This window comes from Cricetulus griseus (genome assembly GCF_003668045.3).
Source record: "Cricetulus griseus strain 17A/GY chromosome 1 unlocalized genomic scaffold, alternate assembly CriGri-PICRH-1.0 chr1_0, whole genome shotgun sequence".
Taxonomy (NCBI): Eukaryota; Metazoa; Chordata; class Mammalia; order Rodentia; family Cricetidae; genus Cricetulus; species Cricetulus griseus.
Genome location: NW_023276806.1, coordinates 164,671,404 through 164,688,946, shown reverse-complemented (window position 1 = coordinate 164,688,946; position 17,543 = coordinate 164,671,404). Strand labels below are relative to the sequence as shown.

Genomic DNA, 17,543 nt, shown 5'->3' with positions numbered 1-17,543 from the left:
AGGTCAAACAATAAATATTCTTGAGTGGGGAGCATCAATCTGTGTTTTAACAAGCTGTCTTACAGGTTTAAAAACAGCTGTTCTCTACACCGAAATGTCAAATCTTGAAAAATTCCCCCACAGCCTATGAAAATGTACTTCCTTAGCATGAGAACTCTGAGGACAGGGTCTCCTAACTTTCCCTCCACATCAGCTATTCCTGCCCACTTGGTTACTCTTGGTAGTACTGTATTTACGAAAGTAGCCTAGACATACGTAACTCCTTTCATAAAGCAGTCTTGTAACAGATAGCCCTTTCAAATCCACTGTTCCTATCTCCTAAAATACAAGACTGTTTTCTTCTGAACAGCATTACTGATGTATAGCGCCTAACAAAGAATGTATATTCAATATGTATTGGCTGAAGAAATTACTAATACGATAAGCATATCAATTTAAAACTTAATTCTTACCTCTCCCTTTTCATTTCGTATTCTTCGGTTAAAATCTTTACCTTCTAAGCAAAGGAAATCTTCCCCTGGGTGTAAAATACCACATTTGGTAGCAATGGCCCGAGCTGTATTAATATTATCACCAGTGACCATGCGCACAGTAATTCCAGCTCTCTGACATTTCTTTATTGCCTCTGGTACCTGGTTTACACAGAAAAAAAAAAAAATCACTAGGACAGAAAATTATTTCCAAAGAAAAACATCTCATTGAACAAATATGACCTCACAAACACACAACTGACAACTTTATCTCAAGATGCCCAAAATTTCTTCAGCCACTGCCAATAATGTCTGTCGTCTTTCCTATTACTGTCAGTCATTTTCAGTTGCCATCCTACTCTGTTTAAAGCCTGTTTCTCTCTGGAAACCAGCAGGCCATTCTTATGTGGGAGTTCTCAACGACTCAGGTTCACTGTCCAGGGGACACCTGAGTGAAACGTTTAGTTACAGACGACTTACTTTTATTTCCACTTCTCCTAATCTAGTGATTCCCAAACTGAGGGTCGATGTCTGGTACCCTGCCTATCAGACATTTGCATTACAATTCATAATAGTAGCAAAGTTACAATTAAGAAGTAGCAACAAAAATAATTCCATGGTTGGGGGACACAACCGTATTCAAGGCTTGCAGCATTAGGCAAGCTGAGAGCCACTGTTCTAGTCCATCTTTTATCTGCTTCCAAACCACTTATGGGCTAATGACTTTAAAACCCACACCATTCCTTCGCACTGAGAGCTGTATTCAAGGTTCAGTGTACAAAGTGGGCTTCACAATTTGGTATAGTATGCTTTCTAAACTTTATTATCTATCAGAACCTGGAGTCAACTGTAATTCCTTTTCCATTTCCTCCCTATACTTCCATTAAGGACCAACATGCCATAACAGATTCTATCTCAAACTTCTGAGTCAGTTCTATCCCCAGGGCTTATTGCAACACCTTTAATTGCTATCCCTGTCTTTATGTTGCTTCTTCTTTAAAATGTCTGATACTGTATGATAGAATTCTTTTTACCATAGCAACACATGTTAAAAATACACAATGATTCCTCAGCTGTTACACACAAAGCACAGAGCTTTTGGTACTGAAGAGTAACAAACAGATGGCCTCAGGAGAGTTTTCCAGATTTACTAAACCTTTTCTCTACTATATACAGACTGACATGGCAGTGTGTGCTTCTGCTACTGTAGTATGCTCAGGAAATTCTTTTCTGTTCCTCTAGCCAGAAAATCCACAGATCCAACTAGAGCAGAGGCTGCAAATTCAAATGCCTCAGGGCCATGCAGACAGCAGCAATGAGGAAAATATACTGATAATGATATGCCCAAGAAAAACACTTAATGAAAGTTACTCGGTGCTCGTTTGGTTTGTTTTTACAGAAGAATTAAAAGAGCCCAGTGCCAACACAATTTATGATTTCAAGAGAAAGAAGAAACTCTTGTGTGTCATCTCTCAATGCCCAACACTTCACATACACACAAGCAGAGGAGGTAGTACTAAATTAGTTCTGTGAGCTGCCTGCCTGTCACTATTCCAAGTCCAGCTTCAATGCAAACTCTGTGGAACTCCACTGAATTAGCTACCTACCTACCTAAACCAGGCCTTCCTCTTTTACTGGCTACCCCATCATATTACAGACATTTTTTTCTCCACGTCCTCTCCAAGTCTATCTGTTTCTCAAGGCAGGATCTTTACTTATCTCTAAATCACCAATGCAATTTCTTTCATTTACTTATATATTTAAGTACCTGGCATATAACCAGAGCTTAGTATTTATTGTGCTTCTGAATTAAATGTTTCTGGAGAAATAGTTGCCACAAGATGCTTTTCAAGGGTGATACAAATAGCAGGGTATCTGATAGTTTTAGAACACACACACAAATTACGAACAACTTAAATATGTATCTAAATTTAAAGGTTTGTATTGTTATTTTTTGACACCCTGCCAACTATTAGTTATCTACATCACTGGAGGGAGTCCTTCTCCACTCCCTGTAGCTAATGTTTACTGGGTGTCAGGTACTATATGAGGTCCTAGTGATGCTTGGGTTATCCAATTTTTAATTAAGACCATATTTATAAAATACTGGTCAGCTGCTTAAATATAATGTACCTCCTGATATACAAGCTCAAGAGACATTTTAGCTTAAAACATCTAAGCAAATCTCTGACTGGAAACTTATCTAGGATCATGTAGATGGGGAAGACAGTACAGAGAGACTGTGATTAGTTTAAAACTGTGTGGGAGTAGTATTTAGGAAGGGCAGAGTAGATGCTGGTTACCACAACTTGGGTGCTTAAGAGGTAGGGGAATGTTGAGATGTAGGCAAGTCAATATTTAATTATAATGAGCTAAGTAGTTTTTTTTTTTTTTTTTTTTTTTTTTTAAGTTCTAGGTAGGTAAATGTAGACACAAACAGCAGATAAGTGACTCCCTGTCACCACAGGATGCAGGATGGGAAGAATGGGGGATGGACACTAGTGACTGTGGAGGTTCTATCTCAGGTGATGAAACTGTTTTATGATTGACTGCCATGACATTGGCATAGCTATCAGTAAGCAAAAGAAAAACCATTAGATGACACTTCAAATGGGAGACTTGATCCAGGAATTATATCTTAAGTAAGCTGATTAATAATGATAAACTAAAAAAAAAAAATGATAAACTACCATTTGTTTTCTACCCACTAAACAGAAAGCATTTTTAACTTGCAATTTACAAACTGCTTCCATTTTTTTCAAAAAGGGTACTAAAGCAAGTTGACACATCTTGTAAAAATTCCCAGGCAGCTGCAAGAAAACTCCATCAAAATTACTGATTCAGAACTGTACAGGGCAGACATCAGGGAAGCTGCTGATACTCCCTCATCCCATCTGCCCCATACACCCACCTTATTTCATGAAGAAAGGCCAATTAATATATTTTAAAGAAGAAAAAAGAATTCCCCCCAACTATATAACCCCCCCCAAGAATAAAATGGGCTTAAGAAAACTTGGGAGTTTCTCTAATGGACAGAAGAATTATGAATACCATGACTTAGTGCTCTATTAGATAAGATTTAAGCTGCAAGTCAATGATCAGTGGTTTTCCTATCATTAAGGTTGACAAACATCGCTGATCTGGATGTTAGATGAGCCCAAGAAACTGCAAAACCCCAAACTGAATTTATGTTATCTCTCAAGCTACTGTTTTATTTTACTCTATGACATGGAAATGTCTTCTATCATCCATCAAATTATACAAAGTAATAACTGGCTCCTCCTCCTTTGTAAGGCTTCTGATTGGCTCTTTGCTTCTAGCTGTTTCTCTGGCTATACATTTTTCCTAGGATATCTCTTTTTGTCTCACAATTTCTCCAGCTTAGACTATTTTGTGGCTTATAGGTCCAAATACCTACTTGACACACAAAAGATATCTCATTCACCTCAAGAGTCAAAAAACCAGCATACTCAACTTTACATATGTATCCTTATTAATCTACCTCTGAAGTCATCTTTCCTATCCATATTCCCTGTCAAAACTGTAGTCCAAATATTGCTGCAGGATGGTGCAAAAAATTTCACTGGGTGTTCTGCTTCTATTTCTCTCTTTCTAGTCTTCAAAATGGTGTTTTACCATACAAATAATGTTACAATATTAAAATTGCAGAAAAATTCAGAGGCCTTACAGTCTAGTTAGGACTAGTTCTTTACATTTAGCACCACACTGGCTTCCTTTCCACTTTTCATATAGCTCAATACTGCTTTCTCACCTGCATTCCCTTGTACTTTTTGCTGTCTGCCTGTGTAATGGCTGTTTTTGGCTGTCAATCTGACTATATGTAAATTAACTAAAGCCCAAGTGGCTGGGTCACTGTGAGGAATATTTTCTTAATTAAATCATTCAAAGTGGGGACACCACTTTTAATCTGGATCTTTTCAGGTGGGAAGACCCACCTTTAATCTGGGCCACATCTTCTGTTGGCAGCTTACCTAAAGAACATGGAAGGAGGAAGCTTGCTCCCTTTGCCTGCTTGCTCTCCCTCTCACTGCCAAGTTCATTCCTTCACTGGCATCAGAGTCTCTTCAGGATTCTGGTGCATACTGAATACTAGCTGAGTTAGCTAGCCTCACGGACTGAACAACTGTTGAATTCTTCCATTGGTATATAACCACTGTTGGACTAGCTAGACCACAGCCTGTATACCAGTCTAATAAATGTCCTTTTTATATACATATAGATTCATTTTCTAAGTTCCTTCCCTCTACAGAACCCTTACTAATACAGCCTGGAATGTTCTTCTTGTGGCTATTTATATGCCTGGCTCACAGTGAGCCACCATATTTCACTTCAGCTCAAATTCTTAATATAGTCTTCCTCAATTACCTTATTTTATTACCGTGTGCAGATCCTTTACAACCCTTATGTTCTTACAAGAGTCCATTTAATGTCACATTGCCATTTTCATCTTCATAGCTATGCCCTTTCCCTTAAAATATAAGGGTTATGAGAGCAGGGACCATCACTATTCCTCACAAAGCCTATCCTTCCACTCACATACTGTCTAGGCATCCATCCTTGTACCTGTTGTACCTTTCCTTCCCATTGGCATACCATCCAGCATCTATCCTTTGTACCTGTTTGGGCCTTTCCTTCTCACTGGCATACCATCCAGCATCTATCCTTGTATTACTGGGATACTTTCTTCCCAGAATACACATTCTCTGACTATTTTGCTCACTGAAGTCGGTATTTCCTGTTCTCAGAAGGTTGCCCAGTATTAAATGTGGAATAAATTACTCAATACAGTCACTGAACAATACTTTTTGCCTTGTTCCTTCTTTGCTTAGATGTATTCACTGTGTCACCAAATCTCCCTGCCCTGCCTTCTTTAGCTCATATCCCTTGAGACAAATAATTAACCTTTAAGAAGTCTTACTTGAACCCTGCAGTGAGGAATACAGTTTGATAACCTTTTAAACTTTTGTGTTAAGAGTGAGAGCTGGGATTTGAACAGACTATGTTGCTCATAGTTCACCATACATCTCAATATTTACCTATGTCAAATCAGAGTAATTAATATTACAACCACCAGGAAAGCACTAAATGAAGTTATATGTGAACTGCTCAGAAAAGACAAACAAACAAACAAACAAACAAAAACAAAAGACACTACTGCTATAAATTAGGTTGATACCCCTTGTTCTTCAATTATACAACATGCTCTGTATATAACTGGCAAAGGACTAACATGAAATACTGTGTCCACCGTCACCCAAGACATTGACTTCTTTGAAGCTGGGGACCAGATTTCTAAACTTTGTCTCTAGTATATAGAACAGAACAGTGCCTGGAATACACTTCAAAACCGAAAGCCAGCAAGCAAACAAAACTTTCAATCAATTTAAAAGACAAAGTCTAGCATTCTCTGCTATCAGATATAGTAGATGTTTAAATTTCAGTGACGTTTAAAATGTGGTTTTTCACACCTCAAGACCATGATAGATACACACAGTCAGTGGCTTTTATACTGAAAGAAACCGAGATGTTTCTGTCTTCACCGAAAGCTCTACTGGATAGTCCTGGAATGCAGAATGAAACTTAACCACTTAATGACATTCATTATTAAGTTAAGCATCAATTGAAAAATGCACACAGTTAAGGTACTGTGCTAGGTTATGGTGCTATAACTACACAGGATGTGAGGGAAGCTGCCTCACTGAATAGCAGCAAGCGTAATATATGCTAGTTTATTACTGCTAGGTTGTTATTATTTCATTCATCTTTGATTCACAGAAAGAAAAACTCATGAACATCAGGAGTTGTACTGGAAGACTGGTTATGGTTAATGCCTAGATTCACTGTAGAACAAGATTCTATACATGTAGAACAGGACATTTCACCACCTCAGGCCTCACAGGATCTTCAATCCCCACAACAGCAATGCAAGTAAGGCCAGTGACGACATCATTCTCGTTATCCCACTCTGGTTCTGGTTCTCCCGCTGGAAAATCTCTGAAGGCCAGACATATGGTTCTCAGGCCTTCTGATGCCATTGGCTCAATCACAGTTTTCACAATATCATCACGGTCCCTGGGTCTGAATACTTTTGCTTCACCATTAGCACTCAAGATTTTGAAACACCTAAAAGAAACAATGAATCCATACATCAATAATTAACAAAAGTAAGAGTTGATGCCACTTAAGTGAACTGCAATGGCAAGGATCTGACCTCTGGAAATGAGGGAATCTTACATGGTACCTTTTACAGACTTGTTTACTTGACGAAACAGTTTTCACCTGTATGGCTCTTATTTATGGTTCTTAGTTACACAGGTAGTCTCTAGATTTTCTTTTTTTGGAAATGCTATTTTTAAAACATTTCAGAAAGATTCCCGAGTGGTCACATAAAATATTTAAATAAACAGGATAAGTTCAAATCAACCCCTTAACTGTAAGGTTATTTCATCACCAATATTGTTTTAACCACAAAAGAAAAAAAAAAGAATCTTTTTGTTAACATATCAAAACAGGCATTATACTAGAGAAAGATTATATCAAAATAGCTTCATTTTTTAATGAAACTAACTCTAAGACTCCCCCTGGCACAGTGAAGTCACATCTTTTATACTTCTCTCTCTGTGATGCCCTTCTGCATGTTTCCACAGAGGTGTCTGTGAAATCCACACCTTTACTTTGACTGTTTTCTAAGGCTTTCCATCAGTGCTGATGTGTCCTACCACAGCTTAACCTTGGTGCACAAGACTGAATGTTGCCCACTCACTGCCTGTGCAGTTGGCATCAACATTACCTCAACTGCTTTTGGTAACTCTATCATTTCACCTCAACACTTGCTTCTTCATCCCCAAAGCACTATCATCTCCTAAGCCCCACATTTCTTTTCTCTCAATGGGTACTTTATATGTTCATTCCTTTGTATTCCAAGCTACTTCCTTCGCATGGCTCTCATCTCCCAGCCAGAGCTACTGTGTAACAGCAACAGCCATTTCATCAGTCCCTGGCACCAGTCACTCCTTTCACCCTGGCCTTGAATTAGTTCCTGATTCAAGAATTACTTTCAGTCACAGCTTTTTTTGTTTCTGTCTTTTAAATGAGGTTTCACTATGTAGTCCAGGTTGATGTCTAACTTCTAATCCCGTTGACTTTCAAATGCTAGGGTACACATTTATACGTATGCAACACCATGTGTAGCTTTCAGTCACATAGCATCAATGAAAATGCTTTAATGATATTACCTGGTTTATTCATTCTTCCTGCTCAGTCTAATTAATACTCAAGTCTTTAAGCAGAATTATAAACATCACTGTGAGTTACTGTATACTTAAACACCCATCAACCTCTACAGGAAAAATGTACAGGCTTTGCTTTGCTTCGCTGCTGGTCGCCATCTCCCAAAAAGTATGGAGAAAAAAAAAAAATCTGACTCAGATTTCAAAGCTAATTAGTTGCAAGGAAGGAGTCAATGCCGGATTGATTTTGATTAAAAAAAAATTAAAAAAAAAAAAAAACAAAAAAACTTTCCTTTGCCATTTATCCGCTACTAAGCAAGTCAGGGATACAACAGGTTTCTAATCTGTCATACTGAAATCATGTAACTAGGTGTGCTGTGGATAAGAGAAAGCTGTTTTAGCCTAGGCCTCACAAAACATTCTCACTTCCTGTATAACTACACAAGACATTGTCCAGTATGACTGCATCCTGTCACCTTTAAGTCTTCAATTTGTACCCAAACCTATTTTAAATGCCATCTCTCCTTTAAAAGCTTGTGTCTGGATGGGGTTCCAGCTAAATGAGGCCAGGTTAGATTCCCAGCACTCTATAACCAGGAATCGTGGCAAATGCCTATACTTGGGAGGTGGGAGCAGAAGGGTACAACCTGAGATATATGAGATTCTTTCTCAAAACAGTAAAGCAACTTGTATCAATTTATTAAGAGCTGCTTTAAAAAATTTACTTAGTCTCTTAAGGCTATAAAGACTATACTGTGTCAAGTGTTCATTAATGTTAATTATAAACCATATACAAGCAAATTAACAGTAGACACATTTAAAATGTTTTAAAGGCAACTCCAATTTTCCAAAGTTGCTCTTATGTTTTTTGATAGTTCTCTATTCTCTATTAGAATAAAGAACTCAAAATAATTTTAATAGCTGTAGTATAGTAACATAAATAGTAGGAAATTATATGTCTCTACCTGGGATGTTAACTTTAAAACTATGGAACTATAAGACAACAGTAAGAAACAAAGATTATATATAAAATAAGAGGTTATACTTAAAAGACAGTGCAGCATCAGAAATATAAACTTCTCTTTGATACTAATGGGAATTTTTCACTGGGTGGTGGTGGAACATGCCTTTAATCCCTGCACACAGGAGGCAGAAGCAGGAGGATCTCTGAGTTCAAGGCCAGCCTGGTACACACAGCTAGTTCCAGAACGGCCAGGGCTACACAGAGAAACCTTATTTCAAAATAAACAAACAAGTAAATACAAAATCAAATAAAAAAAGGGGGGGGGATTTTTCAAGATCATATAAAAATAATGGAATCAACATCTATTAAAAAAAACCCCAACAAACCTAAACACTGAAGTTTACCTTATTTAAACTACCACACTAAATGTAATAGGCTTATTTTCCCTAGAGCAAAATGTTGAGAAATTAGAAATTAGAGCGTAAGAGGCAGAATACAGCAGGCAAATGTTTGGATACCAGAAAGTAAGCTACAAAGCTGTGATGCTATCAAATGCATGATGTTCATAAAGGAAGGTAACCACTATGTAGAGGTGTTCCACATTCAGCAGCCGGCTTGTTCTGAGTCCTTTACACTTACTTTTTCAGAATTATCTCAGATGCACCCTTGCTGAAGATCCGGAAACTTCCATCTGAATTTTTCAGGACTGTACTCATGGACTTCCTAACAGAATTGAAGGTATAAACTTTGTACAATGCTTCTTCTGGTATTTCATTTCTAACATCTTGATAATCTCGCTTTAAATCCAAGAGAAATCCCAACAAGGCACATTCTGTTTTATTACCCACATGACGTGGTAATCCACCCTCTTTCTCTGGTGGCTGTAAAAGAAGAAAGAATTAGAAGCTAGCATTATCTTGCTTCCCTATTAAAAATTTAACTTAAAATGTAAAACAGAATATAGCTTCTGAAACAAAATGGAGTAGAAAATGTCTTCTAATGTGAGAATTTCAAAGAAGGGCTTAGGTAAGATAGAAAATTTGGAGAAGGGTAACATGGATTCCATCTCTGCCCATATAGTTGCTAGCAAAGCAAAATTCTGTCACCCTTTCCAGCTACTATGGTAGTGGTACTTATGACTTAACTAACATGACATAAGATGCATCTATCTTATAGTTAATTCCTCATACACAGCAGGACTTAATTTCAATTCCTTTTCTTTTCCCATTTTCAAAGAATATTTACGTATTAAGTAATTAAAAATAAGTCCTTATTTATAATTATAGGAAGTAAAAACTCATTTTGCTAATAAATGGCAAGACTAGGTCTAGAACCAGAATCTAACTTTCTCATTTACCCACCCATGTTTTCATTAAGCAACTTACAATATAATTTTTGCCCAAATATTTAATAAATCGCTAGACAATAAAAAGTCAAACATACATGTTATGCTATTTAATAAAACTTTAAAGCTTGCAAAGTTGAGAATACCTTAATAAAGTTCTCACAGAATCTGTGATTAATTTATGAGCCTTTAAAAGGTCAAAGGACAACTTTACGGGTAGGAACTACTAAGAAAGAAAACAGCTCAACAAGCACATAGAAAGTATGCTTCTGGCAGCAGCTTCAAGAAGTTTCTTGAAATTGACACTGGATGTTCTACCATGAAACAGCCAGCCAGATCTTTTACAAAATGAACAACGACAGTTTAGTATTATGAACATGTGGTCTGGGAGTAGAAGGGTGGTAGAACACTGACTTAACAGACACAGGCCTTTTGCTCTATACCTACCACTCCAAATAATAATAAAATTGAGAATGTAGCCTGGTGTTCTGACTGTAAGACTTCAAAGTTTCTGAATACCAGAAATTAAAGATAAAAAAAAAAGTACAAGTGTGGGCTAGAAGATGGCTTAGGGGTTATGGCACTTATATACACCCACCAACCTGAGTTGATTACTGGACCACAAGTAAACTTAGGAGAGACCACCTTCCACAAAGTTATCCTCTGACCCCCCCAGGTGCTCCATGGCATTTGTATCCACAAATAGCATGCACACAAACATAATAAAAATAAATAGATCTTAGCACATGCATATAAATTAAAGGAACCTTACCAATATTTTTGATGTATAAGCACAATTGACAGAAATTCCTGTTACTAGATAGGACAAAATATTTGGTGGAATAGCTTCTGGTTCAGGAACCTTTTTATAATGCTTTTCATTTATGTAAGCTTGAACAACTGTCATTCTGTTCATTGTCAGTGTTCCCGTTTTATCTGAACAAATAGCTGTAGCATTCCCCATGGTTTCACAAGCATCCAGATGCCTCACTAAGTTATTATCCTTCATCATTTTCTACAGTGACAAAAAAAACAAAACAAAACCAACAATCTAAAATAGTTAAACTACACAGAAAGACAATCATCTCATTACATTGCAATGATAAAAATCAATTAATACAAACACAGCCTAAAAAGTATCAGCTTAACACTGGAAGGATTTTAGAATATTTGACCAACTCAAATAAGCCAAAGGGAATACTACTAGCATTTAATGGTTTCAACCATGTTACATTACATAACCAAACAACAGATCTCAGTGTCTATATTTAGGTACTACATGCCTATGATATGCTTAGTGAAACGTCTTACTATTCTAGTAGTCTACTGTAGGAATCGTGGTAATTATGGTTATACAAGACAAAGGACTAAGTCTCATTAAGTACAAAATTTCCAACAAAAACATAGCTTTAGTCAGATGAAATGAGAAATTTGTGTGGTGGTTGTTTCTTCCCCCTTTACAGGCCAACACAGTTAACATTCAAAGACATGACTGAGTCATTTGCATCCAATCCAAATGCCAGAAAATTTCATCCTTAGGATCAAAGTGTAAGTCATTTCTTTTATTTGTAACCAAACAGGATGCTTTCAAAGATGCCAAGAGTTAAAAGACATTTAAAATCTCTCTCTCTCTCTCTCTCTCTCTCTCTCTCTCTCTCTCTCTCTCTCTCTCTCTCTCTCTCTCTCTCTCACACACACACACACACACACAGAATTTCATGAATTCATTTCCAAAATCTCCCCACCCATAACTAAACCACAGGAGACTATTTAAAAAGTTTTTGAATAAATGTAGAAAAGAGAAATGTGTACTTCAGAAATAACTTATGATCTAAATATTAGAAACTAAAAGAATAAAATCTGCAGTAAAGAAAGGGAGACACCAACTAGGTGTGGAAAGACCACACTACAGTGAAAGAACAGAAGGTGATTGTATTAGGGCCCAAATACACATTTAACACAAGCTCAAAGAAATTCAGGCAAAATGAGCTCACTCTTATATTCAAGGAGCACAGATCAACTTATCTATATCTTCCTGATAAACTAAAAATTTATTAATGACTAAAATAAACTAATGACAATTTTGGTAAAATGAGTGACTGGTCTGTCGAAAATCAGTACTTATTCTATTTATTTTAAAGTACCACAGAAGTACAAACAGATGGTTAAACTGTGTTCTGTAAATACCTTATCATATTACAAATTTTAAATTCTAAAAACTGTGTTAAATGACTGAAAAGAAAGCAATGAGTGGGGGCCGGCAAGGTGGCTCAGTGGGTGAAGGCTGCTTGCCACCGAGCCTCATGACCTGAGTTGAATCTCTAGGTCCCACATAGAAAAGGAAAAAATCTATGCTCCTGCCAGTTGTCCTTTGACTTCCACATGCACACCAACAAATGTGCAGGCACAATCAACTTTAAAAAAAAAATTTAAACACCAAGAGACATTCTTATGACTGGCAATTTGTAAAACATTTGGAATACTGAAGCAAACATGTAAGCACAGAAGCTGATTGGTTAGATTTCTCCCCATCAGAAATGTTATTAACCAACTAACTTCACAAATTACAAGAGCAGCATTCCTCTGTTAAGTGTAACCTGCAAAACAATTACCTGCAAACAGAAAAGCCCTGCATGGAATGTTTAGAAACCAGCAGGGTAGGCAGAGGGACAGTGAGGCAGATGAGTCCCCACAGTTGTGTGAGCAGGGTCAGAATGAGCAGGACTCTTCAGGCCACAAGAAGGGAGCCAGGGGGTTTTACACATGCATATATCTGAATTGTTTGTGGAAATATAGACCTGCCCACAAGTGGGAAGACTACACTGAAGGAACAGAAAAGTAGAAACAGGCAGCCTCAGGAACTGGCTCCAGTAAAATGTCCTCGTTCTTGTGTCATATTCTAAACTGCACATACCCTGGCCTTAATTTTACAGATGGGAGAGGGGGTAATAAGGCCTCACAAGGCAGGCTGCTGCTCTTCACGAAGTGAGCAGGTCTCTGTGCACAGAAATAGTGGAATCGCTGCCTGCATTTTTAAGGAAATGAAAACCCTTCACTCTCCAGACCAGAAAAGGATGTCCTGGTGTACATTTTCTATACCAGCCAAGGCTGTAAACAACATGTCTACTACCTAGTCTCACAAACCTTGACTGAATAAGCCAGTGAGATTGTGACTGCCAGTGGAAGACCTTCTGGCACTGCAACCACTAGAACGGTAACTCCAATAATGAAGAACTTCACAAAGTACTGTATGTAGATTGGTGTGCACTCAGCAAGCCACGGTCTCTTCTGAACCCAGAAGGTATCGATCACAAAATATAATACTAGGATGATAACTGTGATGGCAGACATCAGTAGACCTTTAAAGACAGAAAAGGGGCAATTGTTTAAATACTGCAGACACCACCCATTGTCCTATGTATTAGCACTGTAAGGCTATTTAATAACTCACTAAGTTACGTCTATTTTAATTTTTCTAAGCAGCTGTTATCTCCAGTTTACACTTCACTCATCACATCTGACCCGTCAGATTTAAGTGTTGCTTCCAGGTATAACCCTGACTCCAGAGAACTTAGAGGGGAGGTTTTGTGATTCTCTGATAATTGTGTCTTGTCTTCAAAGGCTCAGACAAAGTAAACGGCAAATACAAGCAAATACCAACAGGTCAGTGTAGGCTGGTGCTTGCAATGTTCAACATTCTGAAAGACACTGGGAAGACTGATCAACTTAAGAGATTCAAAATTAAATTAACTGAGTGTTTAAAAATATACACAAAAAAGTATACTACCTGGATTATTCCCTAGTTTTTGTCTGTCTTCACTGATACATTAAATTAGAAAAATAAATTCTAACCACATATTATAAAACATTTACCCTTCTATGATATGTTTTATTTAGCCTCTTAAAAAATGAGTATTAAAAGATAAAGTAAGTATAAATATCTGGGTCTAATACCCTACTTAGTAGCCACTAAATGCTCCTCTTAGCATCTCAAGCCCATCCTTTCCAACAGTATAAGCCAACGCTATGTTTTAGGGCTTAATATACACATGCATTTTCTATTAGGAATAATCTTATTGAGTATAGAACACAGGCTGCTTCACCTATTATCCTAACAGATGTCTAATGATGCTGGCTGCATGACTCTCATAAAGCATGCTGTTTACATACAGTGACCTGTCAAAAGATGATTAAGGCTGGGGAAATGCTACCTTACCTACAGGCTCTCCTTATTTTCTCCCATGAAGAGCAGTCCTAGGTTTCATAGCACTTTCTCTAGTGAAGACAGCATTTTACTATCTCAGCTTCACAATTACCCGTGTTTTCAGGGGAACAAAATTATTATTTTCACAAAAACATTTTTTTCATAGACAGCCAATAAAAAAGGCTGAGCAAAAATGTGTGTTAAGAAACTATCACAGTTTATTCATCTGTATGAAGTAACTTCCCTGACAATCCTTTTTCATTACTGACCCTAAAAATTTAGACCATTACAAGGGCTTGCAAATTAAGGAAATTCAGGCACTAATTCTTACTTGACCACTGATTATCTCACTGACAGAAGGAGTAATGGCCTGTATGCTGCAATCATATTATGAGTATCTATGGTAATTCAAAAGGCCCCATACAAAGTAAAAATAAATTTTTCTAACATCCTTTACATTTGCTAAATAACAATTTCCAGCCCTCGATTGTCAAAAGTCACTCTTAAGTATTAAAGTATAGACGGATTTTAAAACCAACACCCCACTTTCTTCTGTGTCATACCTGCTTTGCCAATCTGAACAGCCAGTTTTGTAAGTTTCCCTTGTAAAACAGACTTTTCTTTTTTTGGCAAATTTGCTTTCTTTTTATCTTTTTCATCACCATCTCCTCCCTCTTCACTCTTTAAAGGCTGCATTTCCATGGCTGCACCATCCTGGGCTTTTGCTAGGTTCAGAGAAAACACAATTTTAATGCATTTTAAAGTAATGATTAACATTTTGAAACTTTTTTGTTTTTAACACAAAATCAGTTTGTTATAGGAAAAAGACTGAACTATAAACATTCAGTGCTGTGTGTGTGTGTGTGTGTGTGTGTGTGTGTATGTATGTATGTATGTATGTATGTATGTATGTATGTATGTATGTACTGGGGGTAGCTACACAGAGGGAATAAGACAACAGTGATGTAAGAATGTCTGTGATCCAGATTTAACAATGTCATGTTCAGTAATAGGAATGAGGCATACATAGTCCTTAAATTAAGAACTAAGAATATGATATTTCTTTTCATGTGATTAGGGATTAGGTTATATGCAAAGAGATTTCCTATATAATTTATGATCAAATACAGAAGACCACATATGATTCTATATATAAAAATATACATATGCTTATAGACTCTTAAATGTAACTTATACTCTATAGATTCTCAGGCATTTTTGCTATCAACTATATGATTACATTTTCTACTGACTATATAATAACGTTTCAAGTGTGTTAGAGCACTCAAAACACTTCTGTGGAAAGCTACCTAAGCATAGTAGCACAAATCATAATTAACACCCTCTTAAGACTGCAGAGACAGCGTGACTACAGCACTGGCAAGAGAGGGTAATCCAAGTTAACATTGTCGATGTTCCCTGTCACGTGTACCCTAATTTGGGATAAATATAGTACACAGCAGATCTATTTTTGGAGATAATGAAAACAAGCTAACTGTACTTTTTCTCTTCCTCAATTTACCTTTGTTGCGATTCTCAATAGCTCCATCTTGTTTCTTATCTGTAGGAACAAAATGGGAATTAAAGCTTTCCAAAAGAAATGAATACGGCCATGCTAAATTATGCAGAGGTAGTTCACATTTCTATAAGAGAATTGTTACACAATGGTGTATAGGCATACAAATAGAAAACACCAGCTTGTTGACTTGCGTCAATCACTTCCTACATCTTACCATGGGAGAATACTCCAAAATAATTTAGGGCATGCATACTGCATTACTGCATAAGACATTATTCTTTTATAAGTTATAATAAGCCCGAATATGGTACAAGAGATTGACAAGCTAAATACAGACCTAACCCTGAGAAAGCAGAAAAGGAGAGGATAGAGGGAGGGAGAAGCTATAAAAAGAAAACAGGCATACAGGAGAGCTTTAGTGGGAGAGAATGAAAAAGAAGATGTGAAAGACAGGGAGGCAAGTTAGTAAAGTGAGAGTATTAACAAGCCAGGATGATTACCAGTAAAAGTAACCTCCTAAATTAGCTTAGATTCATAGAACACAAAGAGATCACATATCTGAAACAATAATGAAGGAGGGGACAGGTCCACTGTTTGGAACAAGCAAACCAGCGTTATTTCCTTGCAACTTCACTATCAAGAAGAACATCTTCAAGCTGGGAAACCTAGAATGAGTACGTCAGAAAAGAACAGAAGCTTGGGATAGATGAGGCGATAGTAAGAGAATACCTAGCTACTTTCAGTGAGCTCAGGTTTGGAGACCAGAATAAACCACATTCTAGGCTGGCAAGCAAATGGACAGGGCATGAAGACAGGTTAGCCCAGGTTGTGTTTGATTAGACGACAAAGTAAGTAGTCAAGAGAAGAGAAGGGTTGGAGGGAAGGAAGTGAATAGTTAAAAAAGATAAACAATAATTTTGATATTAATTCCTAAGTCTATTCCAGGCTGGACTAATAAAAACAGTTGGTAAGACCTTGGGGGACAGTGCTTATTAGAAAAGTTACTGTAGATCAGTAAGAGCAGTCATTAGCACACTTCTTATTTTCATAGGATTCAATGATGTATATCAGTACAGAAAAGAGCAAAGAGAGTTTGATCAGACACTTGCTACCAGATCAAGTTACACACTCTCCATGAGGTTCACTTTCCTAACAGTAAGAATGAAGGTAGATGAAGAAGGAATGTGCACAGCATTCAGGAACCATTGCTACCGGGTTTCAAGAAGCCTATGGTGGCTCATAGGGCTGTCTGGGGTACTGATGAAGTAGAGAAACCTACACCATGGGTCTACCCACCCTCAACTTCAGCCACAACTTTTTACCTGCCCCCACCTCTGGTGTTAGGAAATAAATACAGGACTGATTATGCCTGTAAGTTCTCTAACACTAAGCTACATTCTCAACCTAAAGAATACATTTTGAGTACATTTTGCTTGAAATAAGAACTTCATAGGAAAAGATAATGCAAGAAGAACAAACAATTCATGAAACTATTAGAAACTCTGATGCAAGCCAGGTCATGGCTCATGCCTGTAATACCAGTAATTTCAAGCAGCATAACTGCCTCAAGTTCAGGCCAACCTGAATCCAAGACTAGCTAGCCCGAGGCAGAATGAGCCCCTCCCTGCCTTAAAAATAGTCCATGTAAACATGTACCTCTACTGTGGGGCTGACTCTGGGTTCTATACCCAGCCTCTAAACCACAACAACAAACTTCCAAAAAAAAAAAAAAAAAAAAAAAAGCAACAAATTAAAAACAATGATATAGTAAGTATGGCAAGCCAAAATTTT

The 17,543-nt window shown here is 37.3% G+C and overlaps 1 protein-coding gene across 3 annotated transcripts in view; it reads right to left on the bottom strand.

Moving 5' to 3' along the window:
- Atp2b1 (ATPase plasma membrane Ca2+ transporting 1) overlaps positions 1–17,543 on the bottom strand; it is a 108,322-nt gene that overhangs the window by 15,124 nt on the left and 75,655 nt on the right. For all 3 annotated transcript variants that reach the window (XM_035451794.1, XM_027394135.2, XM_035451793.1), the window contains exons 7-13: positions 15,756–15,794; positions 14,797–14,958; positions 13,174–13,388; positions 10,802–11,044; positions 9,324–9,565; positions 6,377–6,614; positions 453–632 (exon numbers count right to left, since the gene is read on the bottom strand). In XM_035451794.1, the coding sequence (XP_035307685.1) occupies positions 453–632; positions 6,377–6,614; positions 9,324–9,565; positions 10,802–11,044; positions 13,174–13,388; positions 14,797–14,958; positions 15,756–15,794 (1,319 nt within the window). The remainder of the gene's footprint in view (positions 1–452; positions 633–6,376; positions 6,615–9,323; positions 9,566–10,801; positions 11,045–13,173; positions 13,389–14,796; positions 14,959–15,755; positions 15,795–17,543) is intronic.